The sequence below is a fragment of the Excalfactoria chinensis genome, chromosome 4 (genome assembly GCF_039878825.1).
Source record: "Excalfactoria chinensis isolate bCotChi1 chromosome 4, bCotChi1.hap2, whole genome shotgun sequence".
NCBI classification, from domain to species: domain Eukaryota; kingdom Metazoa; phylum Chordata; class Aves; order Galliformes; family Phasianidae; genus Excalfactoria; species Excalfactoria chinensis.
In genome coordinates, this window is record NC_092828.1 from 64,985,230 (window position 1) to 65,012,846 (window position 27,617).

The window sequence follows — 27,617 nt, forward strand, 5'->3', positions numbered from 1 at the left end:
TCACCTCTTTCCTATCCCAAAAGACAGTGCACGTCACTTTACCTTTTCTTCAATGGGGAATTCACATGTTGTTATTCCATGGACTGTTATTTTGATTCCAGCTAGTAGTGGTGATACCACATCTTGTCACCAGTGACGATGAGTTCCAGGAAAATGCCCCTTTCCCCCTTGTATTGGTACAGTAGGTCCTGACAAACTTGCCTATGATGTTCCTTCTGCTCCCTTGTGAGCATTCATGGGACCCACCTGATGCAAACTTTGTTTGCAGTGTTGCTACCAACAATGTTGCCTCCAATACATTGAAACAAATATTTAACTCCATACGCAGTTCCCTGGTCATAATCCATCGATTTACACAGATAAGCAAATTGAGCTGCTCTTCACCTCGTAGTGTGACAGTTGTATGTGGCTGTCTGAAACGTGATTTGTATTTCACGTTGTTGTTGTCACTGCTGAAGTGCAGTGCTCACAGCCTCACTGCAGCAATATCCACTGTTAGAGCTAGAGATTTAGTTTGGTGTTCTAAATTACTGCATTATCACCTTTTTTTCTGTATTGATAGAGAGATACTGCAGCTTTCTACTGTATATTACAATTATGTGATATGTTATACTGTGTTTTTTTCCATCAAGTTTTTACTTGATTTACTGTTTTCTGTTTGACTGGTTCTTCAATGAGGCAATTTTGAGCAGATTTATGATTTTTCCTTATAACATCTCTAATATATGACAGTGAAAGTATGCAACATTTTTTTTTTCTTAAGAAATTCAGGTTTTGTTTTCCCTCTTGAGCCAGGAGGAAAAGCTTAAAATATCTCGGATTAGTTCCTTACACACTCATTCTCAAGTTTCTTCATAGTGTTTATTTTCCTACTGCCATGCAATAGCAAAGCGCAGAATTGCAGTGCTCTGCCAACATAAACAGAGAAACTGATTATTTGGAAAGTAGGAGTTGTAACATTGGCATTAACAGGTAAAGTGTAACTCCGAACTGTATTCTCTGTTTACATTCTGCAAACGAGATTTGAGCAGGAATGCAAGGATGCGCAGAGTAAAATGAAAAATAAATATATGATATATTTCGTTTGGGGGCTGGATGTTGTTTTGGGTATTTTTTTTTTTTTGTGTGTGTGCGGGGAGGTTGTGATCTCAGGATGAGAGAAGAATCGGTATATAGAAAGCAAAGCTTATTTAAGAGATCAGTGTTGACAATGAATTGGTGTTAAAAACAAACAAAAAAAACCCAAACAATTGAAAGTCCTCAACTTTCTATTGTACTAAACAAATCCAAGCAGTCTCTCACTATACATTCTTCTGCAGGGAGAAAGCTGGCAATGTTCTTTCTAGAGCTGATAATGGAGAATAGTAGGCAAATGATCAAAGAATAAGTGTACACAAACAATTTACATAGCCAAAGGAAATAATTATTGTTTATTTTTTTATAAAGAAAAACCACCTTTAGGTTTCTGTTGTACTACAGGCTAAGGTGACTAAGTAAAGATTTGTTGCCAAATGAATGTTTTCTTTCCATGTTCTTGTTATTCGTGACACACATCCTGATTCTTAAATGTCAAGCTCCTCAACAGAGCAGAGCTGCAGTGGAATCATTGTTAAAATAATTGTTCAATTCCATCTTCTTTATTTCTGGATGACAAGAATAATTAGTTTCTTGATTTCATTTTAGAAGAATCATGTCACATATGTTTGAACATTTATTTTTTTCTATTTTCTATTATCATAAACATAACTCTTAGCCCTCTTTTTAAGGTCATCATATATTTTTTTCCAAAGGTAAAATAACCTTTTTTTTCTCCTATATATATTTATGTTAATGTTTAAAACCTCAGGTTCAGTGGTGTTCATCTGTGTGCCCACATGGATACAGGCTCTGTGGGTGACTCTAGCTTTTGAGTTATTCTGTTAAGCACTTAAGTGTGTGTCACAGTTTAATCTCAGAGAACTCTGTCTGTGCTTCATCATCACATTCCAGACACAGCTTACAGTATTTAATTATGCTTTAATTAACAAAACAAATACTGAACTCAGTATTCTAATAATAAGCTAGACACATCTACTTTGTAGTTCTGAAGAAAAAGTCCTCCCTAAAACCAAATTGCTTTGAGTAAAGAAATCACAATGTCATAGGATGAATCCTGTTGAAAACTGTTATCTTTGAGTAAAATATCCATAGAGATGTTTTATCAGTTTTATCTTTGAAAATAAAGAGAGAAAATAATGTAGACATCCATTTAACTGGAAAAGAGCTTATGATAACCCTTTACTACTTAAACCTGGACTTGCAAAATCTAGATGAGTTCAATTTTCCTATAGCTCATTTCTATTTTGCAAGCATGTAGTTGTCATAGCTTAAAATTTTTCAAAGAATACTTTGAGAAAGTTCACTTTTGTAAAGTATTTCTAGTCAAACAAATTGTTATCAGCCTAAGTAAAAATAAACAGAAACTACTAATTATTTCTTATATTTTTATTAATTGACATGGAAACTTGTTTATATTAAGTAAATTATACTTAATATTAACATTACAGATGCTAGATTTTATGAGGCTGTTCTTTTTAGGTTTATTATTTTTAAATTGACTTAATTACTCTTCTACAGGATGTCATTTACCTTGTTAAACTGTGTAGAAGTTTAGGTTTTTTATCTTGTCAGATTAAAGCCAAAAAGAGCTTCGCTTTTACAAATAACTATCATAGCTAAATAAACAAATATATTCTTAGTATTTCCAAATTTGAAACAGAAGAAGTATTTTCTTTTTATCTTTTGCTGACCCAATATGAGGCTCTGCCATTTCCAAAACATAAAAGTATCAGGATTTCAGATTACTGTCAGGTATTCTGGCTGAATAGTTGATATTAGCATCACAGCTTTGTCGCCAAAATGAAGAGCATAATTACCGTAGAGATGCAGATGTAATTATGATAACCTTGTTTTTAATATTTCCTTGTAGGATTTTGGAGATGATGGGTCCTTGTACATTACTAAGGTTACTACAACTCATATGGGAAATTACACCTGTTATGCTGATGGCTATGATAAACCGTATCAAACACATATTCTTCAAGTGAATGGTAAGGAAAAATAAGAGAATTTGGATCTGCTGTTGACTATTTTAGAAATCTTTAGTGGTGTGCCTTTGGTAGAAAAAGGAAGTTATTTTTCTTTATTGTTCTATAAATTACCTTGCAAATCATGTTCATTTAGTAATTCTATGAGTATCATTTATTAAAAAGAGTATGTTGGTGCAGTAGCCTTCCTCTGCACAGTGAACACATGAGCATGTTACCAGGAGAAAAATGCATGTAGGTAGTTCTGAAAGTAATACATCTTTTTTTTATTCCAATGGAAATACATGCTCAGATACGAAGAGAACAGTAATCCTGTTTGATAAAGCAAACTCTCAGCTATGAAACATTATTTTTCCATATAGTCAAGACCATCAGCTCTTCATTTCCACTGGTCATGAACAAGAGCCTGCATGCCACACTTGTAAAAATCTACACCAGTGGAGGAGACCCACTTCTGCTGTCACTACTGCTGATACTCACCACCCACTGCCTCACTTTGCTCACGTCCACTGTTTAGTTTCCAAAAACATTCTGTAAATATTGATGAATGTTAGCGAATGCCACTATTTTCCACAAGGAGGAAATAAATTCTACTCCTTTTCTTTATCCACACTTCCACGCCAGATGCCATTTTGACAGACTGCCACTCTGCTACTGACTGCTGTATGGCAGCAACATGTAACAGAATGTTGGTGGGAAGGTTCAGCCCCTACTGCCATACCATGAATATCTGCCTCTTACATTGTGGGCTATTTATAACGAATGGAAAGCTTTTCTTTTACCCCCCATATTTATATACTGGTGCACTTAGCAAAATAATTTTAAAATGCTCTATTTTAAATTTGATTGTAAATTTGACTTGTATTTTGCTTTTATTAGTTTGATGTCTAAACATGATTTTTAATTTGGGGCATCTGAATTTAAAATGGTGATCTGTTCAAGTTCTGAGGAATGCTTTCCTGGCCTCAGTATCACATATCACAGAATAGCTTAGCTTGGAAGCAACCTATGGATCTGATCCAATCTTACTGCTCACATGGCCACCTTTAATGATCTGTCTTGGACAAAATTTTACTACAGTTGTTTATGGTACTCCAAGCTCTTTTTTCCTATGTATCTTTATTTTTTCTTCTAAATTATATTAAAAAAATTGTTCATCTCCATTGGCGCACCACTAGTCCCACTGTACTTTATCTCCAATTAAGTTTAATATCTTTATTCTATGTGTGTGTTTCAGATGACCTGCTGTTTTCCTATTGCTTCATCCTTCATATTTATCTTTCTGGCTCTTAAATCTATCTTCCCACAATAAGCTAAAAGCATTTGTCATTTCATGTTGATACTTACTCCTGTCCAGAATCATGTTGAACTTAATTTTTTTCCTGCATGTTTACTATGCTCTTTTACTCTTTCCTGAATGTAGACACTACTATCATTCTTGGTTTAGGTATTATTAGACAGTTGCATTAACCAATATCATACTTCACTTTTTCTGACATCTTTTATCAGAAAATGGTGGAATCTTTCCTGATATTCACTTTTTTTTTTTTTTTTTTTTTTTTTTTTTTTTTTTTATTGACAATCGCACCAAATGCAGTTGCTTAGATTACTTACATTTTTATATTGTTCACTCTTAACAGGATTTTGTTTTTTCCCACTTTCTACTTGATAATATCCTTCACACTTTAAATGACTTGGATATTCAGTGCTTGCTTGCTGCTTCCTTAATGTCAATTTTGAAATTGTATTTTTCCAAGAAACCAATTTGGAATATCTGTTGACTCATCTCTCTGTCTTTTTTTTCCCCAATTTTCAACTTTATGAATTATTTTCAACATTTTGTAAATAGGCTGTTTTCACTGAGCTAATACATGGCATCAGCATTTTTTCCTCTTTTCTTATTATAAGGAGGAATTTTCTGTCATCAAAAAAGAGAGATAGCAAATACTGGTCTGTCTATTGGAAAGACTGAAATACAATTTACTCACATTTTAATTCTTGCAAATATAATAGGATTTTTAATGAACTGGGCATATTAGAAGGTCCTTGGACAAATTTCCCCTCTTTTGTGTGACCTGCTCTACCCTAACTTATTAATAAACATATGCTTCTGTTAGCTCCTTCCATACCTATCCCAATGTGTTAGTAATTCTGGCACATTTGTAACACTTGAGTTCTATATGTTTTATTTCTTGGATAAATTCAGTCCTCAGTTAGGCAAAACTCAAAAAAATTTTTCTGTAAAGAATGGATGTTAAGGATCATGCTACAGGAGAGGTGAAGGAGGACAGCTGTAGGTATTCCTGGTGAAAAGTATCTGTCACAAAATAATATTTTTCTTTTGGAAAAAGATTACCTTTTAAATTCCAAAAGCTGACTTTCAGGAGGGTAAGGGAGAAAAGAAAGAAATCCCATAGAACATTTGGATCATTTGCTGTTAATGTTATGGATAAATTGAATTAAAACCACAAAGATTTAAATCTGTGAATGAACTGCTGTTTTCATACTTTAGATCTGTACATTTGAGAAGTAATCTTCCTAGGAACAGGCCTGGTGGTCAGTACTTGTAGCTGTGATAATGACTAATAATATAATGATACCTGTATTAACAGGAGAGTCAGACAAAGGTTAATGAGATAATGAGGCTCTGATCTCAAAGATCTAATATGAGTGTTCACAGAAGACAACATAATTAGATTTCAAGTTTTTGATTCTATTAGTATCAAAAATGCAGATTTCACTGTATTGTATTTCTGTATTTTTAAAGAAGTAATATTTATATTATTTGTATTGAGTAATGCAAACGTTATGCATGTATGAGTAATGGGCTTTCACAAAAGTATTTTAAAAAGATAATCAGCACTGTAAAAAAACATGTTTTTTGGAGTGAAAGTTCAGTATATTTTTAAATAATACAGTAGTTTAACATAGTAAGCAATATTATATGTAGATATCTTAACTTTTTTTTTCTATAAATTCAATGAAAAAAATAACCGCAAAGCTATAATTCAGGAGTAATTGTTTCATTAAATAACAGTAAAGAATAGCCTTTACATTATACTTAAAACTTTCAGAGTGTGTAGTTTTGTGACTGCATTATTGATTTATTTTATTGTCTTCTATGTGATTTTTTTTTTTTTTTTTTTTTTTCTGGGGAGATAGAGGTGGTGCTGATAAGATTAGTTTGAGTTTACCTACAAAAACTCATAATGGATATTCCTATGTAAGAAACACATCTGCAGTATTGAAATCTCTGCTTTAAATTCATGATGTGCTTTTGCCTAATTCTGTATGCAGAATATAAGTTCCATAGGTGTATAACTATGGGATTCATTCGTATAATCTAAGTGACCGACACTGCTGACATATTTAAGAGAAGCAGCCAGGTGGTGCTTGACTGGACACTGAAAAAGTCATTCAACAGAAAAGGTTTTCAGAATGCAGAATATAAGTTCCATAGGTGTATAACTATGGGATTCATTCGTATAATCTAAGTGACCGACACTGCTGACATATTTAAGAGAAGCAGCCAGGTGGTGCTTGACTGGACACTGAAAAAGTCATTCAACAGAAAAGGTTTTCAGAATGCCTTTTCTGAAAACTAAAAAGATTTGGTCTTATTAATTCATGAAACGGCTGAGTCTTCAGCTCCACCAAAAGCCAGTTCTTTTCTCACAGTCTTTCTTTTATCAACTGGTTACAATAATGAGAGTCTGAGCCTGTCATTTTGATTTTTATCCTCCTCTGTATATTTGTGATAATGAAATTCATGTCATCAAGTATTTTTCCTTCAGTGTTGTTGACATGATATATCATAAAGCCCATGAATTTGGAAGTCTGTTTTCAGATAATGATAGATGGATATGTTTTGGTCTTAATATCACTGAAGACAAAGAGGAGCTATATAATTATCTCACCAAAAATATCTATTATATCAACTCCATAATTTGTCATTAAAATCTCTCTTTTCTCTAAAAAAAAAATCTTCTACAAATAGAACATATATACAGAGGTGAGTCATCTGTACTTCACAAATGTTTGTATAATATCATTTGTGATTGTTAGCTTCTTTTTTTTCCACAGCAACTTTTAAAAAGTTTATAGGGGAATGCTAGTAGAGCTTTTCCAAACAAAGTAGTGAACCCAGACTACGAAACCCTTGTAAATAACTCAGATTTTCTTGTAATGATGGTTGTTTGAATAGGTAGGGAGCCACCTGTTTCTAAAATGCCCTTTAACATATTAATATGTTAAAAGTTGTTTTGGGGGGGGGTTGTTGAGGGGCGGACGATCACCCTTTTGCCCAAGCTAAACTAACAATTTCTTTTTCCTATTCATTAAAAAAAAATAAAAATAAAAATTAAAAAAAATCCAAAATAAGACAAATAGACTTTTTTTCACATTCACTCAAGTAGAAGTTTGTTGGAATGTGGTGCTGAAGTTCTTGCATGTTTTTATATTCAATAGTAATATTCCACTGGCACAAAACAAATAAACAGTGTCTTGCAATAGATGCAGTGACATGCAATCGGTGGTTTGAAGTGTGAGGTTGCTTGTAAGTCTTCAGTGATGGCAATGCCCTCTGTAAGGCGATGGAGCTCCTTGCTCTTCTTCAGGTGAAACGAAGAAATAAACCACCTGGCTTTGATATGGAAATCTGCAACATGGACGTAGGTCATTAATGAACCTCATTCCAAAAAATGCTGAAGAAAGCAAAGATTAAAATTGGACCCTTGGAGGAGAGACAGAATTAGTCTGGGAGATAAAGTACTGAAAAAGCCAATCAATCATACAGTTGAGAGGATCTCAAAATTAGGAACACAGTGGGAAAGTCAATGTCTCACACAGATCCCACAGGAGAGGGGTAACAGGGAACATTTTGATGGGGAACACGCATGACAAATTTAGGCTTGAGCTGAAAATAGAAATAGAGAGATCTTTGTACAGTCCCTTCTAGAAACTCAGTGGAAATCTTAAATAACTGTTTTTAGATATGCAGCTCATATCAGGTAGTCCAAGCAATTAGCAGCCATAGCTTTCAGATTTTTATTTTCTTCCATGTCTTTAATATATTTTTTGTACCTGCTTTTGTGGAGTTATCTGTAATTTTCCATATGTATTATTATCTCTAATTGGGTTTAAAATATCCCTAAAACCTTCTGAGTTTTATGTCTTAATTGAGATGCTGTACATATGTGTATTTCTTGCAGTCTAGAAATCTGAGGCATTTCTATGCTCTAATAGGACAGCATGCTGGGGCATTTCTTGTAAACAGTTGGATAGCATTTGAAAATATTTAATCTCTTGCCAAAATAGACACAGTTAATTTTTGATCTTGTTATCTTCTTTCATTATCAACTGATATTTCATCCTCTATCCAGCTGTGTTTTTTGACACCAGCTAAGTATTCCATGTTTTTAGAGCTGCATTAAACAAATCTTTAGATAATAGAAAACATACTTCTTTAATGTTCATTAAAAGTAGTTGCTCTTTTATTTGTTTGGTTTTTGTTCATTTTGAAAGAATTTCAAGATAGTTTTCTCTATGTGTAATTAAAGACAATATCACCAATTAGTCATATATAAATTCCACACAGCAGTACTCCTAAATCTTGATTAATTGATGTTTGCCAATACGTGTTTGTCCTCTTCGAGGTCATATGCCAGTACTGATGCACTATGCAGCAGGTTTTTTTTGTTTGTAAGCACGCATTGCAGCAAGTTTCCAATCATTCTAAAAGTGATGTCAAAAGTTCTTACATTTTACTGGTAATGAAGGTCAGAAGGCTAGTCTGAGCTCTACTCATCTAGAGCTAGAAAATAAACCATTCAAACCAAATGCTTTATTATCAGTGCTTAAATACGATTAGCTGATCTGATTAAGCCTCAGATTCAGATATGTGAGATGTTCCATGGTAAAAAGTCACAGTTATCTAGTTGCTGTATAAAGCATGTACAGTATGAGTTTATCTCCCAAATGGCTACATATACTGTTTTATAAATCGTTAATAATTTATCGTTCTGCTAATCTGCCTAATAAGGAGTGCAATACCAAGTAATCTGTATGACACAGTATATTTACCTTTTTCGTGTGTGTAAATTTCAAATAAACAATTCTTCACTCTAGGAACATTGTATTAAATGGAGTAAAAAGAAAAATAGGAAGCTCCAGATCAGATCTAGAAGTTCCTGCAGTCCTGTAGCATATAACAAATGCAGTGCCATACATTTTATTAAGTGAGCCAGAAGTTTTCCGAAAGCGTAAAAGTTTCCAGTCTTAATACCTAATATATGAGACTTGAAATTTTCACATGAATTCAGAATGTTGTAATTAAATATAAACTAAAGGTAATGTTAGGTATCATTTGTGTTTTACAAGAAAGATAAATTACTGTTAGGTGTTTCAGAGAGAGTATAAAGATAGGGTTGAAAGTGTTAAATAAAAGCTGTACACAGAACACTGCTTACTGGCTCTAAATTATTCATATTTTCTAAAGAAATTTGAGGGAAAACATTTTATTACTCAACTCCTAAATACTGAATTCAGGCTTTTCTCTGACACAGTCAGTGAAAAGGGATTTTTCTCACAGATCATTTTCTGCTTCATAAATTTACTGTGACAGAGTTCAGTGTTGAATGAGAGTGAATATGTGACTAATGCCACATCTGCATTTTGCACTGTCATCGCATATAGCTGCAAGTGTCTTTAGAATTGCTTGTAATGATTTTTAAATATGAAGGTAATGCTTTTCTCCCCTAATTATGATTGTTTTCTAACTTCAGTTCCACCAGTTATCCGAGTGTACCCAGAGAGTCAGGCAAGGGAGCCAGGAGTTACAGCGAGTCTTCGGTGCCATGCTGAAGGTATTCCTAACCCCCAACTTGGCTGGCTGAAGAATGGAATTGATATCACTCCAAAGCTGTCTAAACAGCTAACACTGCAAGGTAAATGGGCACATTTATTGTTTTCTACAGATTGCAAAAGCTTTATGAGGGTATCATTTCTCTACTTGGTATTCTTTTTACCAAATTTTAAACAAGCGTTGAAGTCTAAGTTAAAGCATTTTAGACTATATCTTGAAATTTCTTCCTAAGGCATACATGTACTCTGCTTTCCCTTCATCAAAATAAGAGGTTTATGTTATAACAGAATCACTCGTAAATTCCAGTAGCTTTTTTCAGTTAATAGTTACATAGATTCTGAGTACAAGAAACAGCCCCAAACGCAGTTCTAACTACAATATTAAATTTTTTCATTGCAAGTACATTAAAACCATTCAATAGGAATTCAAAAATTCTATTTAAATTAGGAAGCAATGTTTTTGTGAATATTTCATTCACAAAAATGAATTTTACTGATAACTATGCATTGATTGTAATCTAATTATTTTTCATGAGCCCAGATTTAAGTTTATAATGGAGCATGGACTAAATTTTGTTTTTACTGTGGCTCAGTTGAAAACAGTTTTTTTTGACTGGCAAGAGTTTCAGTGGGAATTAGGGAACTGACAGAAGGAGAAATATATGAAATAGATTTCCTCTTGTATGAGTGGTCTCAGCAGACCTCGAAGGTCATGCAAAGGTACTTCATAACAACAACAAAAAAGCAAACCACTAAAAATCAAAAACAACCAAGCAACACAAAAATGTACAAAAGTGAAGGGAAATGTAGTTTCTAAACGGTGGTCAAGGCCAGTCTTTATCATCTTTAGGGCTTGTAGATTTCAGTGAAACTGTCCGGAATGGCAGTCATCTGTAGTCCTGGTGAACTTCAATCAGCCATGGAAGAAAAAATCTTGTGCTATCAGCATTATCTTCAAAATCTCATCTTATTCTTCTGCAAAAAACATGATGGAAGTGAGGCTGCAGTGTAGTAGAGTGGGAAAGATAGATGGCAACTGCTTCTGTAGTGTCTTCCTTACAGGTGTTGGAGGCTTCTTTGCTTTCACAGTTTACTGTTACGAGTACATGTGAACAATTTCCTTAAAAGAAGGATTTTCCACTATGAGTAGAATGTTCTAGACTCTTCCTGTTGATTTCCCCTTTAGGGAAAAGGTTGTGGAAGGTTGTGGTTTTCTTTTTCTTTTTTTCTTTTTCTTTTTTTTTTTTTCTTCCCTTGCCTCTATATTACATATTTATGATGAATTAATTAGAATGTTTCTTCTTTAAACCAACCAACTAACAAACCACAGTTTAATTCAGTTTTCCTGGATGTACTCATACAAAATAAAGTTTTACAGTTTCTCCGAGCTTTTCCTGTCTCAGAGTTAAATAAACTGTCTATGTATTAGACATAGCATATTATTCATAGGACCAGAAGGAGGGTTTTACCATGACCTAGTGTCCTTCCAGTCCATATTATAGAATCTCTAGAAACTTGTTTTAGAAATCTTACAGCTGAACAAGTATGCTACACTTACAATGCAGTGTGTCATTGTTCACAGCATTATTCACATGACAATATTTAAGAAAACATTTTCTTGAGAAATTTGGATTCTGCTGATATCCCTAGTCAAGCTGGTGCACAACCCCTCATTTGTGTGCTAGTGCTTATTTTGTATGTGAAAAACTCCTTTGTGTTTATTTTGTCCAAGATTGTCTGGAAATACTCCTGAAATTATTTTAGAGGGTAGTTTCCCATAGATTCCTATGCTGATGTGGGTATAAAATTCCAAAGTACCTATTTTTTTCTGTTATACTTCAGTCACAAGAAAGCAATCATAGGGGCTTCTGGTTGCTAGAGACAATTCCGTATTATTTATCTTGAAAACTTAGTACATTATATTCTGTGGAAACCTGCATTATTGTTTGTAAAGCTTGTAATAGAGTGTTAAGTGATGAAACACAACCTAATGAAAACATAACTGATTTTAAATATGACCATAGTCAGTTAAATCTATACAAAATATCAGATATTTAACTCCAAATTGCAAAGTCAACTGAGGTATTACATGTATCTATAAGATGAGTAATAATACATGCAGTTTACTAGCCAGTTGAATACCTTTTGATTAGTTTGGCATGTCTCCAAATTATGAAGTCAGGAATGAAAAGTTTAATTAGCATGAATAGAGAAGGTGAGATTGATTCCTCAAGTCAAAGGCCTTTGGAGTATTTAATCTGAAAGCATTTTAGCATGCCTGTATGTTGAATTTTTCCTCTCCTTTCAGCAAATGGCAGTGAGGTACACATTAGTAATGTGCGCTATGAAGATACAGGAGCATATACTTGTATTGCAAAGAATGATGCAGGAGTGGATGAAGACATTTCTTCTCTTTTTGTAGAAGATTCTGCTCGAAAGACCCGTAAGTACTATGGGAAGTATAAAACAAAAAAAACATGCAGCCCTCGCTTGAATGTGCAATTAGTATTAAAAAATATTTAAATAATACCTAAAAGGCAGAGTGTGAACCTCATTTAGAAATGAAATTAAATCTCTGAATCCTTTTGTGAATTGACATATTTTTTTTGAACTGCTGTTACAGTTTGAGTGGTTTCTTCATGATATGTTTGTTGCGTGTGAAGGAAAAGATGTCTAAATTAGGAAAATAGTAGTTCTCTTGTGGTTTCAAGGGGGAATTGAAAAAAACAAAACAAAAAAAAAACAAAAAAAAAAAAAAGAAGAAGGAAAAATGTGTCTGTATTCTTGACATCTATCAAGAGTCAGACTGCCTTCATGATACCTTGCTGTTGCTGGACTTGGTCTCTACTGCTGAGAGTACTCAGCAGGTCTAAGTCAGGTCCAGATCAGTTCCACTTTGCCCATTCTGTCTTGTACCCTTTTAACTGTGGCTCTCCAGAAATGTGAAGCAGCAGTTGACTGCATTTGCTTACAAAGTTAGGAGTTCACTGTGCCATAGGAAACTCTCTTACAAATGTAAACTGTTTTTCTTTATTCTTCATGTGATGGTAGCAGCACTTATAAACCATTTTACCTGTTCTTTGTCTGTCTACATATTCTCTTTCCTCCCTTTCCCTCAACTCATAGATCTTCATTTCTGAGTTCATGTGCTTTTGACTTTGTTTTTCAACCAATTATTTTCATCAGTAGCACACATTTTCTGGAAATACATATAATAAAGATAATTCAACAGTGATAAGTACTCAACCGAATATACTACAGGCAGGATTAGTAGCACTTCAAATCTGTCTGACACTTCCTTTCGTAAGATGCTGAGTTTGATTCCATTTGTTCCATTCCAGAGCTTTATTAAACTTTAAATGTTTTGAGGAAATCCTTCATGGAGGGAAATTTTATAGCTACGGTGTTAAAATCTTTATTTAGTTGATTTCAGGAATACTAATTATAACTGCTGTTTCAAGATTCTTAATGGTTGTTTTTAAGTGTCACAAAAATGACTGCTCAGAAGGTTTTGAGAAGACAGCTGAGCGTAAATAAGTTGTCCAGTCATGTTCAATTTCTAATAATCTGGTTATATGAAGTGGCTCAGTCACCTTCATTTGCCTTCTGCAATCTGTGAAATGAGTTATGAATGTTGCCAAATTACAAAACCTTGACAAATGAGAATTTGTTTATGGTTGCTTAAGACTTGTTTGACCATAACAATAAAATAGTTATATTCAGCTGTCCAAGTTCCAGGCACTGAGGTTATCTAAACTACTGTGTTCTCTAAAGACCTTATCTGAGATAATTATTCAAAATACAGTTTTTGGGAGTATATGATGTAATAATTTCAGGTCAACTACCTTTACTTAATTTGTAAAATTATGTACTGTGCAATGAGTACTGCTGGCAAGACATGCTCTAACATCCTCTAGCAGTAAATTAGAAGCTGATGGAAGCTGTTATGATGAAGTACCAGGGCTTTAATATAAATATTTTTCTCTTTGTTTTTATATTTATCTTAAAACATTGGTTCATGGAGAAAAGTAGTAATTATTAAAGAAGATCATTACATAGGTAAAACTCCTTGGATGGGACTGTGGGTTTTTCATCCCCCGATTTTACTTTAAGGAATATAGCTGATGTTTATTTTTATAATTAAGTTGTGGGTGTTTTTTTGGTGTTGTTGTTTTTTCTTGTTGTTGTTGTTGAGACTTTACAGAGGGATCTGGACAGGCTAGATAGCTGGGCTAAAGCCAATGGGATGAGGTTCAACAGGACCAAATGCCAGGTCCTGCACTTGGTCACAACAACCCCAGGCAACACTACAGGCTTGGGGCAGAGTGGCTGGAAGACTGTGTAGGACCTGGGGGTATTGACTGATGCTTGGCTGAACATGAACCAGAAGTGTGCCCAGGTAGACAAGAAGGCCACTGGCATCCTGGCTTGTATCAGGAATGGTGTGGTGAGCAGGACTAGGGTAGTCATCCTGCCCCTGTACTTGGCACTGGTGAGGCCTCACCTTGAGTGCTGTGTTCAGTTTTGATCACCTCAATACCGAAATGACATGGAGGTGCTAGAGCAGGTCCAAAGAAGGGCAACAAGGCTTATGAAGGGCTTGGAGAATATGTCCTACGATGAGAGACTGAAGGAACTGGGGCTGTTTAGTCTGGGGAAAAGGAGGCTGAGGCAAGACCTTATTGCTCTCTTCAAATATCTGAAAGGTCCTTACAGCAAGAGCAGGGTTGGCGTCTTCTCATTGGTGATGGGACGAGGGGAAATGGCCTTAAGTTGCACCAGGATATGTTTAGGTTGGATATCAGGAAAAACTTCTTTACAGAAAAGGTGGTTAAGCACTGGAATAGACTCCGCAGGGAGGTGGTTGAGTCACCATTCCTGGATGTGTTTAGAAACCATTTGGATGTGGTGTTTAGGGACATGATTTAGCAGAGGGTTGTTAAAGTTAGGGTACTATGGTTAGGTTCATGGTGTACTCAATCTTTGAGGTCTTTTCCAGCCTGAGCCAATCTAAGGGCAAACCTTAGTTTAAGACAAACTGTACTGTGATGTACAGAGTGATGACAATAGGGAAATAAAAAGATATAATGCAATCAAAGGAAGGGTTGCATGTCATAACAGTATATATTGTAAAATAATTTAGAATAGACCTTTCTGGTTCTTGTAACATTCTTGCCATGTCTAGAAGTAGTTATTCGATTTCTCAAGTCCAAGTGTATAAATACCATGTAATTATACTCCCATTAGTCATTTTTCAGGCTTTGAGATATTCTGTTTCTGTATAAAACCTGAAGAGGGGCCTGTGTGTTTGAAAGCCTGTTTTTTTATCAATGATGCCAATCAGTGCAGAACCTGTTACAAAGAGTCTGGTTGTGTTGCTTTGCAAACCTCTTTAGGTGTTGAATGGCTGCTGTTAGGTTCCATTAAGCCTCCTCCTTTCAGGAACATACAGTTTCAATTCTCTCATTATCCTTCTTCATGGTGTGCATGTGTTTTATCATGTGGCCTTAGCTCTTCCTTCCTCTTCCCCGAGAAATGTTAGGATTTCTCTTGAAGATTATATTTTAACCTGTGAAAACGTGGCCTTAAGCAGAAAGCAAATGTTCTGTGAAAATGCCTTACTGTAGCTAGAAACTTTATTGTCATTACAGCATTTTATAAAAATGTAAAGCAGTCTGTCAGATTTTACCACTAGATATTCATATTTTTATAGTAATTTTCAAATTGGTTTCATAAAGAAAATAATTACTTCTATTTTCTGTGGTCTTCTTTATTGATTCTTTAAATGGCATTAACTCCTTTATTTGTTGTAAGGAGCAATACACAGACTTAATGGGAAATTAGTTCATTTTTGTTTGCATGTCATTGACAAGGATTGTTAAGATAAGACTTATAGACAATTGGTCTGGACACATCATAGCAATTTTTTTCTCTAACATTTGCTAATAATTTAACAGTAAAATCTACTTTTTCAGATCAATCAGATTGCCAGTTTTAATTCAGTCAGTGTGTACATTACTACCATTGTTTAACTCTGAAATACAATCAGAAAATTGTGTGGTAACAAATTAGTGTTTAGCAAAATCCTGATTTATATCTATGTGAACTTCTATGTTGCTAAAATTTTAATTGCATCAGAGAATATAATCATATTTGTTTGACGAGACCTGGTTTCCATTAGGACATAGTAGCTTGCTTGTAATTATATTCTCATCCTTTAATTTCTGACTGAATTGAATTCTGTGGGACTGTTATCTATTCTTTTGTCTAGGACATACACTGCAGTCTATGCTTTAGCTACTTGAATCATGATGTTTCAGAGAGTTGGGAGGAGCGGAAGGATAACAGTATAGGTACATGTAGTAGTGCTCTGCTTGACCTTAATAATATGCTTCAAAATTTGTTCAGAATTCCTAGCAGCAGGCCAAACAGCTCCTGGAAACTAATTTAGGAATTATTTTAATGCCAGTTTTTAAAAACTATTTGGAGTATATGTGATTTACACTCCCTTGTTGCTTTGTAGGGTTTAAAGTATTTAATCAACCTTCTGTTTTCAATTACCATCCTGTTTCTATGCAAATATAGGACAAAAACATTTCTGGAATAGTATTTCCAAGAGAACATTAACAAAATCTGGTTTATAACAGTACAATTGAAACCTAAGTAGTTCTGGAATCAGGATTGTTTTCTTCTACCTCTAGAAGAAGTTTGTGATAACTATCCAGGGCATTTACTGCTGCATTGGTGTAAAGGAATGTGATGCTATGGGAACAGTTTATGCTAGGAAAATTAGAAGTTAAGTGTAACTAAGGCTAATTTTTTATTTTCATTATTTAAAACCTATTTCCTTTTGTAAGTGGCATCATTATTCTAATGCTAAGCACCTATGCATTAACTGATAAAGGTGGCTTTTCATTTTCTAGCTTACAGCACATGCAGGTGCACTTTAAAGAACCCTCAATTCTTCTATTAACAGAGAGCTTTCTTCACCATACGACTGAATTCAGCAGTTTAAAGTGAGAATGTGCATATTCTCAACAGCTCCAGTGCTGATTTATGCCAGTGCTTTGCTCTGGTAGTCACAAATGCAGGTTGGATCTACCCAATTTTTGAAGCCACAATGCAAATAAAAGTTTTCAACTTACTCTTACTGAAACACTCAGTAGATACTAAAGAATGAAAATATAGAACAGATAATTTGACAGTGTAACTTAATAGTATATTGAAGAAGGTGGAACGGGCAGTTTGTTACAGCCCTTTTATTGATACAGATTGCAACAATAACCATGAAGAGGGGAGGAAGAAACTGCAATGATAGCAGTTTCCATCTGCTGTGTGTTTTTGTTTTTTTTTTTCTGCTTGCTTGTTTTTGTATTTAAGCTGTATTTAGAAATTATTTGGACAATTAGAATGTATTTCATATTTTTTTTCAAAGTAATAGCTGGATAGGGAATATAATGCATGGCTATGGAGTATAAATATGCATACCATTTCCTGAGCTTGGAAAGAGATAGGGAGAAAAAATGAACCACACTTGGGATTAATTCAAATTAATTGCATTACAGGAATAGAGTACATCAATTTAATCTAGTGCTCTAAAGGAAGAAAAAAAATAAATAAAAAATGACAGTACAGAGAAAAAACAAACAAACACACAGAATGGATCATTCAAGGGAAGGGAATGTTTCCAAGAGTGATTTTCAGGCACATAAAATTCTTATTTAAATGTAAAATATTTTTAACTGCAGTAATTTTAAAAATCCATTTATTTATTTTCTTTCTCCCTGACTTTGACAGATGCATTAGATTGGTTTAGATTTCCTCTCCACTTTATTTTAGCGTAATGCTATCAAACTAGAATCGTGGATCATGAAAATACCCTATTCCCTTTAAAGCCAAAAAATAAAAAATAAAAATAAATAAAATAAAATAAAATAATTGTCATTCTTTTTTACTTTGTTAGTTGGACTGTTTTCAGTCTGTTTTATCTTGATGTCTCCCAGAATCTTGTTTTCCAAAATATAGTTTAGCTTTCTCCTTAAGATTTATTCTAAATTTTACTGAGACAAACACATGCACCTTGAGCTAGCTGTCATAATAAAAAGCTTGTCAAGTAATGTTGTTAAGGCATTTTCAGTAATTTGATATTACTTGATGATACTTTAATATTCATGAAGTTTTACTCTTGGTCATCAATCACAGGATCTTGTATTATTCATTTAGGCCACTCTGTCCATTGTCCCCACTAAATTGCAAAGCAAGTTCTGCAGTTTCTTACACCAGGTCATGAAGAGGAGTGTAAAAATTGTATCATGCACCATTTCTTGGTGCTGTATTTAAAAATAATAATTCTTGCCATGCCATTAAGTAGATCTGCTTTTATCACAGTGCCTTTTTATGTAATGTAATTGTTCTAACACCTAGAAAGAGTTCATGTGATGTGAATGCTGTTGTCTTATTGTTTTACAGCCATCATAAGCAACTATGCATCTCCACTTTCTATAACTCAGAATGAGACTAAAAGCCCTTTGACTGTGATTTATAGCCTAAATTCTCTCTGAAAGGCTTTATGCAACTTTAATAGAATTTTCCTGTCACATCTGATACTGAATGATACCTATTTACCTAATTTTCTCAGAGATAATTTATGCTGGCATTTTATTTTATGGCAGTGCTAAACAAGTTTATACTTGTTGAATGCATTGTGACAAAGACTTTATTTCAAGCTTGCAAGTATGGGGCAGAAATTCAGCTCATGAGCCATTTTTTCTTCCTTTTATTTTAGTCTCTATTGAGTTAATATACTACCAGAAAGGAATTCTGTTAGAAAATAAATTAGAGGAAAATTAACATTGAAGATAAGGAGCAGATTCCTGCTAATCATACCAATCCATACAATATAATTAATTGAAAGATTTGAATATTTCCCCTATAAGAGTGTGTATTAAAATGGAGATATATGAACAAATAAATATTTTGTCCTTTATGAGTACCATTTTAAAATTACATATATTAGCTGAATGTCAAAAAGTTCCTCTGAGACTGAAGTTCGCATTTGACCAAAAGTGTCCATTATTGACTTTGAACTGACAAATGCTAGTTTAATATTCATAAAAATGTTTATTATATTCACCCAACCTGAGTTGAAATTTAAATGAATGTTCAGGAGAACAGAATAGTATTTTAGGGAATTTGTATTGACATATTAACATTAGTAATAGTTGATGCAGTCAGAAGATAACTCTGGAAAAAAAAAAAAATGTTAATTTACATTTCACATTTCTCTTTATAAACCCATCAAATATAAATTAAACATAGAATAAGAATAAAATTAAAAGCAGATAATTAATAAATGCTTTCATTCTGCTTGAAAGTTCATGCTGAAAAAAAGATGGGTCACCTTAACCTCTTCTTCATTTTTAGCACTAATATTTTAAAAATGAAGATATTAATAAATTTGTGTGGTTCAGCCACCAGACAGCTATGACTTTACTATATAACATAGGTTAAAGTAAGGGAATGACAGGGATAAGGGGATATAACAGGTTAGTTCTTCATATGATGAATCTAGGCTTAAGCAGGTTTGTTGTCACTGCCATTAGTATAATCTTAAGTCAGTTGATTTGATCTCATGTAGTTCCTCAGAGTTGAATAGTTGTAATTATGTTTTCTTTTCTATGTCACTTCTAGGAAAAAAATAAAAAATACAAAATAAATTTAAAAAAAAAAAAAAAAAAAAAGAAAAAAAAAAAAGACCGATAAGACTGATAAAAGGTAGATGTTAATGGCTAAATTTACAGGACATCAAATGGCATTAATTACATGGTTCTTTCCTCACATTGTAAAGAGAAAACTAATTTTAAAGGAAATCCTCCTGCTTTCCCTGGGGAAATTAATTTGCTTTATTTCAGAAACAGCAACAACAACAGTATATATATATATAAGATTTCCAAGAAAAAAAAAAGGGAACTGTCATCTGAATATAGACACTGACAAACAGGGAATAAGACTGGGGGTTCCAAAATGCATGTGGAACTTAGCATGCTGAATTATCTAAATTTGGCAGCTATACTAGTGTTATTATGTTAGTCACCATGAAGATTCATCTGGAGAAGCTGGATTTGTAGAGGATACATATTTAGCTTATGTAGTCAATACTTTATTCAAAGTTATGATCTTTTGAAATTTACAGCCTGAAATCAGAAGGACAAGTATAAATGTAGGTAACGGGGAAATACATTTTAAATATGTTGTCCTGCTTTGACTATAGCAGCAATTGAACCAACAGAAATTCTACCTCATTATGTAAAGGGAGGCTACTCAGCCTGAATTGGAGACAAGATGGCATGCTGCATTAATGCTGGCCTTTGGTAATTTATTGGATCCTAGTGTCTCAAGGCAACAATTACATTTGAAAATAATGTACACCTAGCACTATTAAGTCAGATAATTAAGCTGATTTAATAAGAAGAAACAGAAAGCAGATTAAGCATTTTGAAAAAGAGGTACATATGTTCTTTGGTGGAAATGTGAAAAAATTTTATTCTAGCACTTCTTCATTTCATTGCTGCTTTGTACTTATATAGGGATCACTCATCTGTACACTTAAAGCACTAAGGTTAAACAGTAATCATCACCGTAACTATATTAAGGCATAACAGTTTAAATACTGTGTCCAGGGTCACGTAATGAAGCTGTTCTGCTGAAACGATTAATGAAACAAAATCATCAGTCAATTGCAAAACAGAAGAGGAGAGGGAGAGGGGAAAAAAAAAGAAAGTATAATAATGACTGTTACCCAAGACTTTGAATCATGTGCTTTTAAGAAAGTAGACTGAAACTTTCTCCAAGGGCCTTTACATCCATTTGATGATCTGTCTATTCTGGCAGGGCATTAGAATGAGGGAAATGCTGCACTGCACAAGGCAAAAAGCCTGTCAAGGATTCAGTCCTGACTTCAGCAGCACCCAGTCAAAGATGCTTGGGAAAAATCACAGTATTTGGGGTTTGTCAGAAATAATTATAGTTCTTGTTTGTATTGTCAGGCTTAAGCAACCAACACTTTTTCTAATAATATCTCTTCCAATAATTTTTCCAATGTTTTTCTTTTAATGTGCATTACATAGTTTTGCAACGTTGTGTTTCAATGAACATCACAATTTTCTTGCCTATTAAATGAAGAGTTCACTCTGTTGCATCTTGGACCTTTAAAAATTTCTTTATTTCTTAAGACTATTATATTATAAAACACTTTGTGTGTGTGTGTGTGTGTGTGTGATTTTAAACAATATGCTCCATGTCATTCATGTTGAACTATAAAGACATAAAATTTTCACAATTTAATCCTTCTTATTCTTCCCAGGCAGAAAAAACTGCAGAACAGTAAATCAACATAATTAGTTTTCATTGATCTCTAAAGTCTAAAATCTGAACACTGTAAACAAGATGATAAAATACAATTCACATTTTCATGGAAACCAAGTATTAAACACATAGTTTCCATACCTGCTTGTATTCTTCCTCCCCCCGTCCCCATGTCCCCCCTTCAGATAGTTCTTTTGAATATTAAGGCGAATACCATACACCATGTCATCTTCAGTGGCATAGATATGCTACAGCAGTACAGAAGTACATTTTATATGCATATCAAAATTCACTTATGCTTAAAGGAAACGACAAAAATTATATCACCCTTAATTAATGTGCATAATACATGTATATTCATATCCCATTCCATGTTTTTGGTCTTTTTTCTTCTTTTTTAATAATGAATCATGAAACACAAAATTGAAGGCTAATTTGGTTAATTTGCATGGCAGGGGGGAGGATGGGAAGGGAAGAGATTCATTTTAACCTCAATCATTTTGTTGTTTATTACTTTAGTGCTAGACATAGAAAAAATTATTTCATCTTATTGTTAATCCACTGTTTCCATTGATTTGCCAGTTTTAGTGAATCAGAAGTTAAAGCATCCTAATTATTTCAGAAGTGATTTATCATTTATGTGTTTGTTTGGGTTTTTTTTCTTGCTCATTTGTATTTTGTGCTCTTTGTTTCTCTTTCATGCTGCAGTTGCAAATATATTGTGGAGAGAGCAAGGTACTAATATAATTTTTTCATACTTTTCTGTATTGCAGTGAAGTGATCTTCTAATGTTCCTTGTGTATTTGTTGTTGTTGTTGAAAATAATCATTTGAATGTAGGTGTGCCTTTGTGAATTGCCTCTCCATTTGAGGAAGGAGGAGAAAATAACCTGATTAAATATTTTAGAGACTTGCTCAAAGACTGATTACAAAAAGAATCAGATTTAAAATGTAGGGTTTTGTTTGCTATCATGATAAATCTTCCAACAAATCTGGCTATATGTTGTTGAGCTTGTCTGAATCATTCTTACTTCCTCAAATCATAATTTTAAATATTTTTTGCTGAAATCGAGGCTTCTGCTGTTTCCTAATGGCACAAAGCATGTTATTCTTTATATATATATATATATATATATATAAAGATAATTATATATATATTATATATATTATATATATAATTTATATACACACACACACACACACACACACACACTCAGGAAGGATTTCTGAGTATTGAAGTGGAGAATGAAGGTTTGTGATTTGTTTTGTGATAGACCAAAGGATAAATAGACAGTATAAAGTCTTAATAGCATAGTAAGCATGGAAAACAAAAATAAGTATTAATTCTTGTGTATGTATATGTTTCTCTCTCTATATATATACACATATACATACACAAGAATTAATGCTATATGTATATATAGTAAATCTATTTCACATATATATGTATATATATGAAATCTTTTCATGACATATATTGAGAAAACTGTATCACCATGGAAAGAATATCAAAATGTAAGTGTTGTCATGAGCTGTCATATCTTTTCTCTAAGCAACCAGATCTTAAGTCTGAATTCAGGACTTCATGTATTTCAGGAATAGGAAATGTTTCAAGTATTTTCAGTGAATATTGGTAATATTGTAAGTGGCCCAGGCTTTACTAAACTAGTACTAAAAATGACATTTCTAGGTGTTTCTTAAATATGCATTTAAAACTAATTGAAAGATTCCAAATATTTGTATTTCTTTTGCATAATTGTATACTGAAATTTTTGTGTTTATCAATGTGTTTACAAATATGAACAAGGGTTTTTTAAATATATGATACTGTTTTACCAGTTCTTCAGAGAGTTGCCTGATTACACTGGAGTTCATCTATGACCCTCTTACTCTGTTGGCCTTGCAGAGTGTAAACTATGTGTTCACTTTCAATCAATTATACTGATAAACAACCAGATGCAATTATCAAGTTTACAAATGTGTGGTATTCTCTCTGCCTATTTGGCAGGTATCCATCAAAGAGTTCTCTTGAACAGAACCAGAAAGGAGTGTATATAAGAAAATCTGAAAGGAACTTGAAGATACGTTAGGATGTAATACAATAATACACAAACATAATTATATCAGTATATTAACATATATACAAACAAATCCAAAGCCACTGTATTTATTCTTATTTTTATTTTTTCCAAAAAAGAGCTAGACTGTTTTAAATGTAGATTCAAATTTGTCTAATTGTGGTAAATTCAGTCAAATTTATTGTTGTTGCTTCTGGCACAGAAACTGTAATATAAAAGTGTTTGGTTTTGCTGGGAAGGAAGGGAGAAAGGGCTGTAAAATTGCATCAGATGTCCTTAGAGGAACAGCTCATTTAGTTATAATGATGGTATATTTATATATTTATATAGATATTTGCAGACAGAATCTTAAAGAAAATGCTTAGGGTCATAGCAAGTGTGGGGATTTCACTGGCTCCATAGGTAAAACTTCCTTATTTTGCCCTAACTCAGGAGAGAGAACATTATTTATTGTGTCTCCTTCTCTTACTTTGAATAAGTTTGGTGAATGTTGTAACCTGGGTATAAAAACAAAATAAAGCCATAAAACTTTGGGTTGTGTTATTTTGCCTGACTTGTAGACTGGCAACTGAAGTAGAATTTTCCAGGATCAGTTTATTAAATCTCTATCATCTTGGACTTTAGCTCCTCACATTCTGGTATTGCTTATTATGTGAATAACTAAAATACACTTCAGGCAATGTGGCCAGAGAGCAGGGAAGACTTTATTTTGTTCCTGACTAGCTACATGTGTTTATTTATCATGAAGATACAGTAAGCTATTGATCTTTACTATTCACTAGGAAAGATAGCCGAACTTCAAACCTGTCTACAAATTCTAGTTGTTCTTTTATGACACAATGTCAGGCATTTTCTAAAGGAAAGATTTTGACAAGTTTTATCACATAGACTGTATGTTTTACCTGCAAAGGCATATAGAATTATCTCATAAACCAAACTGAGTATATTGCACCAAGTGCAATATTGTCAAAATATTGTCTATGCTCAAGAAAAAAAACATTAGGTCAAGTTTTCTTTGAGCTTGAGCCTGCTTCTGTGCTACACATTCTGTGCAAACCCCTCTCCTGCTTCTTGCTGTCCTACTAATAGACATATTTGATGGAAAGTTTCAAGAACTGCTTGGAGATTGTCCCGGTATTGTAGAAAAACTTGGCTAGGAATGGGAATGATTCTGTAAAATTTTTCTTACAGATTTTGCTGTTTCTAGGCATAGCCTGACTGCCTTGTGCATCATCTTGACTTCTAAATGACCTCAGTATCTGTCTGATTTCTAATGTGGCTGTGAATCTGTGTGTATGTACTTACATGAGTACACCATGTATGAATATATATACAAACTTTTCACTCCCTTCACATTCTCATTATTTTAATTGATATTGAAATATTTTCCTGTCCTATTAAGATAATTTTCCATCTGGAATTCGGAATAAGCAAAGAATCAGAATTTTTTCCTGTGTTTTGTTCTCATGTTCTTACATCAAATATTGTTAAGCCAAAAGAAAGATTAGGTCCTGCACCTGGCAGACATCTACATTTATATCATTATAGCCCACAGTTTAAGCTGGTAGAGTTTATTATAATGTAATTTTATAAGTACGGTGATTTCTTCTTCATAGAATTCTGCAAATATCAACTGATCATCTATCATTATATCCACATAGCAAATCAACAACAATCATCTCAATTAGAATCTGGTGAAAGAAAGCTTTTATTTGTGGTAATGTGAATGATCTGCTTTCAGCCTTCTCAATGAAACATTACATCATGACTCCCATTCCACACACTGAAGTAGGATTAAATAGTTCCTTGAGGCACTTCAAAGACTGAATTTCCTGCTAAAATAATAATAGTAATAATATAATAAATCCTTTTCTAATTGAAATAACTGTCAAATATTGCAAAGGTTTATAAGAAAGATTCAGAACTTAAATTTCAATGTGATACTGAAATTATTTTAATTCTTCCTTCCCTCTGAAAAGGAAAAATATGAATACATGGTGGATCTGATTTCAGTGTAAATTATTTCACAAGATGATTTTCATTAACACAGCTGTCAAACTGTATCTTGTGTTTCTAGCTCTGTATTCATAAAACGCCTTCTTGCCAATGGAGGAAATTATGTAAAATTCTGAATAACATAAGAGGGATTTTTCAGTTGTACAGAATAAGATCCCAGAGGACTGGTTGTGCTAGCACTCTACATGTTAACTAACTGATCTTATGCTGATAATATGATGAGAGTTTTACTTCAATGCCAGGATTTTCTTTTTTGTGATTATTTAATTTTGTACATTTCAATGTGTTTTCATTCCTAAGGTCTGGGAATTGGGAACATGTTTTATGTTTTTTATGAAGATGGAATCAAAGTAATACAACCAGTGGAATGTGAATTTCAGAGACATATTAAGCCTAGTGAAAAACTCCTCGGTTTTCAGGTAAGTTGTTGTTTTTGTTTGTTTGTTTGTTTTTAGTTTGTTTTTAAGTTTAAGCGTTTTTTCAAATGTAGTTTTAATTAAGAAATGCCTGTTTCATGTTGCCTGTTTAATAAATTCAGACATCTTCCCAATTAACATCTAGCTTAAAATGTTGGACTCAAAATTTGCTGTCTTTGGTCAAATTCAGATTTTTATTCTCTCTTTTAGATTGAATATTTTCCCTCTGCTTTTTTTAGTCGTCTTCTTTCTGTCACTTTCTCTCTCTTCTCTCTCTCTTCTTTTTCTCCATAATTTGCCCTTAGCAGCTTTCTATCTTCTTGTCTTTATTTCCCTCCTACCCTCCTCTTTTTCCCTGCATGTTGGTAGATCTCTATTAATCACATTCTTTCTGTTAAATGAAGGATCTGTGATCACTGTTGTTAATAGTTTCTTTTTCTCCACTGGATGTTTGTTTATATCATTTTGCTAAGTTTTTTGTTTGTCTGTATTAAAGTGCCAGTTATCATAGAGCAACTCCCTATCCTAATGAACATGCCTAGAGCTCCACTGGAGTTAGTAGGGATGATTGATACTTTGAATCCCACTTACAGTTTGTATAAATAGTGTCAGTAATTTTAATGTCAACAGATTTATAGCTGATTTCATCAAACTGTGCATTTATGAAGTGTATTACTACATGAAAGCATTTTCCATTTCTGTCTGATTTTTTGCTGTTTATTCTTTTCCTGCTAATCAAATCGTTAGCTGACATGATACATGTTCTCACAGGAAACTGGGACCAGTCACTGTATTCATTTTTTCTCATCGTTTGAATTTGAATGAATGACCTTGAAATGAGGAAAAAAAAGAAGTGTGTAATAACTCATGAGCTGTACAGTTCTTTTGCTAATACCTAAAACACACTGAAATACTAGCAGAACTGTCTCAATGGCTTTTGCGTATTCAGTTATCATTATTGATGTCAAAGACTGCTGTATTCAACAGCAAGATTTATTTTAGTGTGAATAATTACACTTTGAACCACTAATCATACCTAAGTTTGTGCAGCTGAAGTGAAATCAGTTTGACATAGCCAAAAAAAAAAAAAAAAAAAAAAAAAAAAAAAAAAAGCCAAAGAGCTTTTTTATGGCTGTTTAATTCAAAAGCTGATTATTTAAGAAGTCTGTTAAGGTTTTATTGGCCCAGAGTGTACGTGTGTTTTTATTGAAATGTGGTAATAATCAGGATGGATAGTAAGATTTCCTTCCATTTCAGTTATTTTCAAACATAAGTTAACATAAGTAGTTCCACTACTATAAAGAAGACTGGGAAAGCAGACTACAAAACAGCTTTCATTTTTAAGTAAATGTAGATTTGGATTTTGAATGTCTGGTGTGTGTGGGGTATCTATGGTAAACGTATAGCCAGAAGTTAAACTTTGTGTTTGCATGCATACATTGAGTCCATTAAGTACAATAATATTTCCACTTATTCTTTTGAACACCAAATACTCCTTCGCTTATAATGACAGTTGCAGGATCTTTTATTCTTGAAGAAATGTTTGAAATATATATTCTTAGATTTTTCTATTCACAGATCTGCATAATGTAAAAGAAAATGGAAAAATATTCTTTCCATTAAATGTAAAAAATAAAAATAAAAGAAGAAATGAAAATCTGAATTTAAAAGAATTCCCTGCATGTGCTGCTAATACTACTATATATAATATTATATTACTGAAAAAGCGTATTGACTATGAAGATTTAGATAACTGTTGCCTCCTTTGCTGAATATCTTCTCTTTTTCACTCTTTGG

General features: G+C 33.3%; 1 protein-coding gene across 2 annotated transcripts in view; it reads left to right on the plus strand.

The window, feature by feature from the left end:
• Positions 1-27,617, plus strand: part of FSTL5 (follistatin like 5) — a 232,486-nt gene that overhangs the window by 179,024 nt on the left and 25,845 nt on the right. Inside the window, exons 8-12 of one of the 2 annotated variants that reach the window (XM_072335512.1) lie at positions 2,969-3,089; positions 9,869-10,030; positions 12,256-12,390; positions 22,020-22,046; positions 25,705-25,823. In XM_072335512.1, coding sequence (XP_072191613.1) covers positions 2,969-3,089; positions 9,869-10,030; positions 12,256-12,390; positions 22,020-22,046; positions 25,705-25,823 — 564 coding nt within the window. The remainder of the gene's footprint in view (positions 1-2,968; positions 3,090-9,868; positions 10,031-12,255; positions 12,391-22,019; positions 22,047-25,704; positions 25,824-27,617) is intronic. The other variant, XM_072335514.1, reaches the window with a different exon arrangement.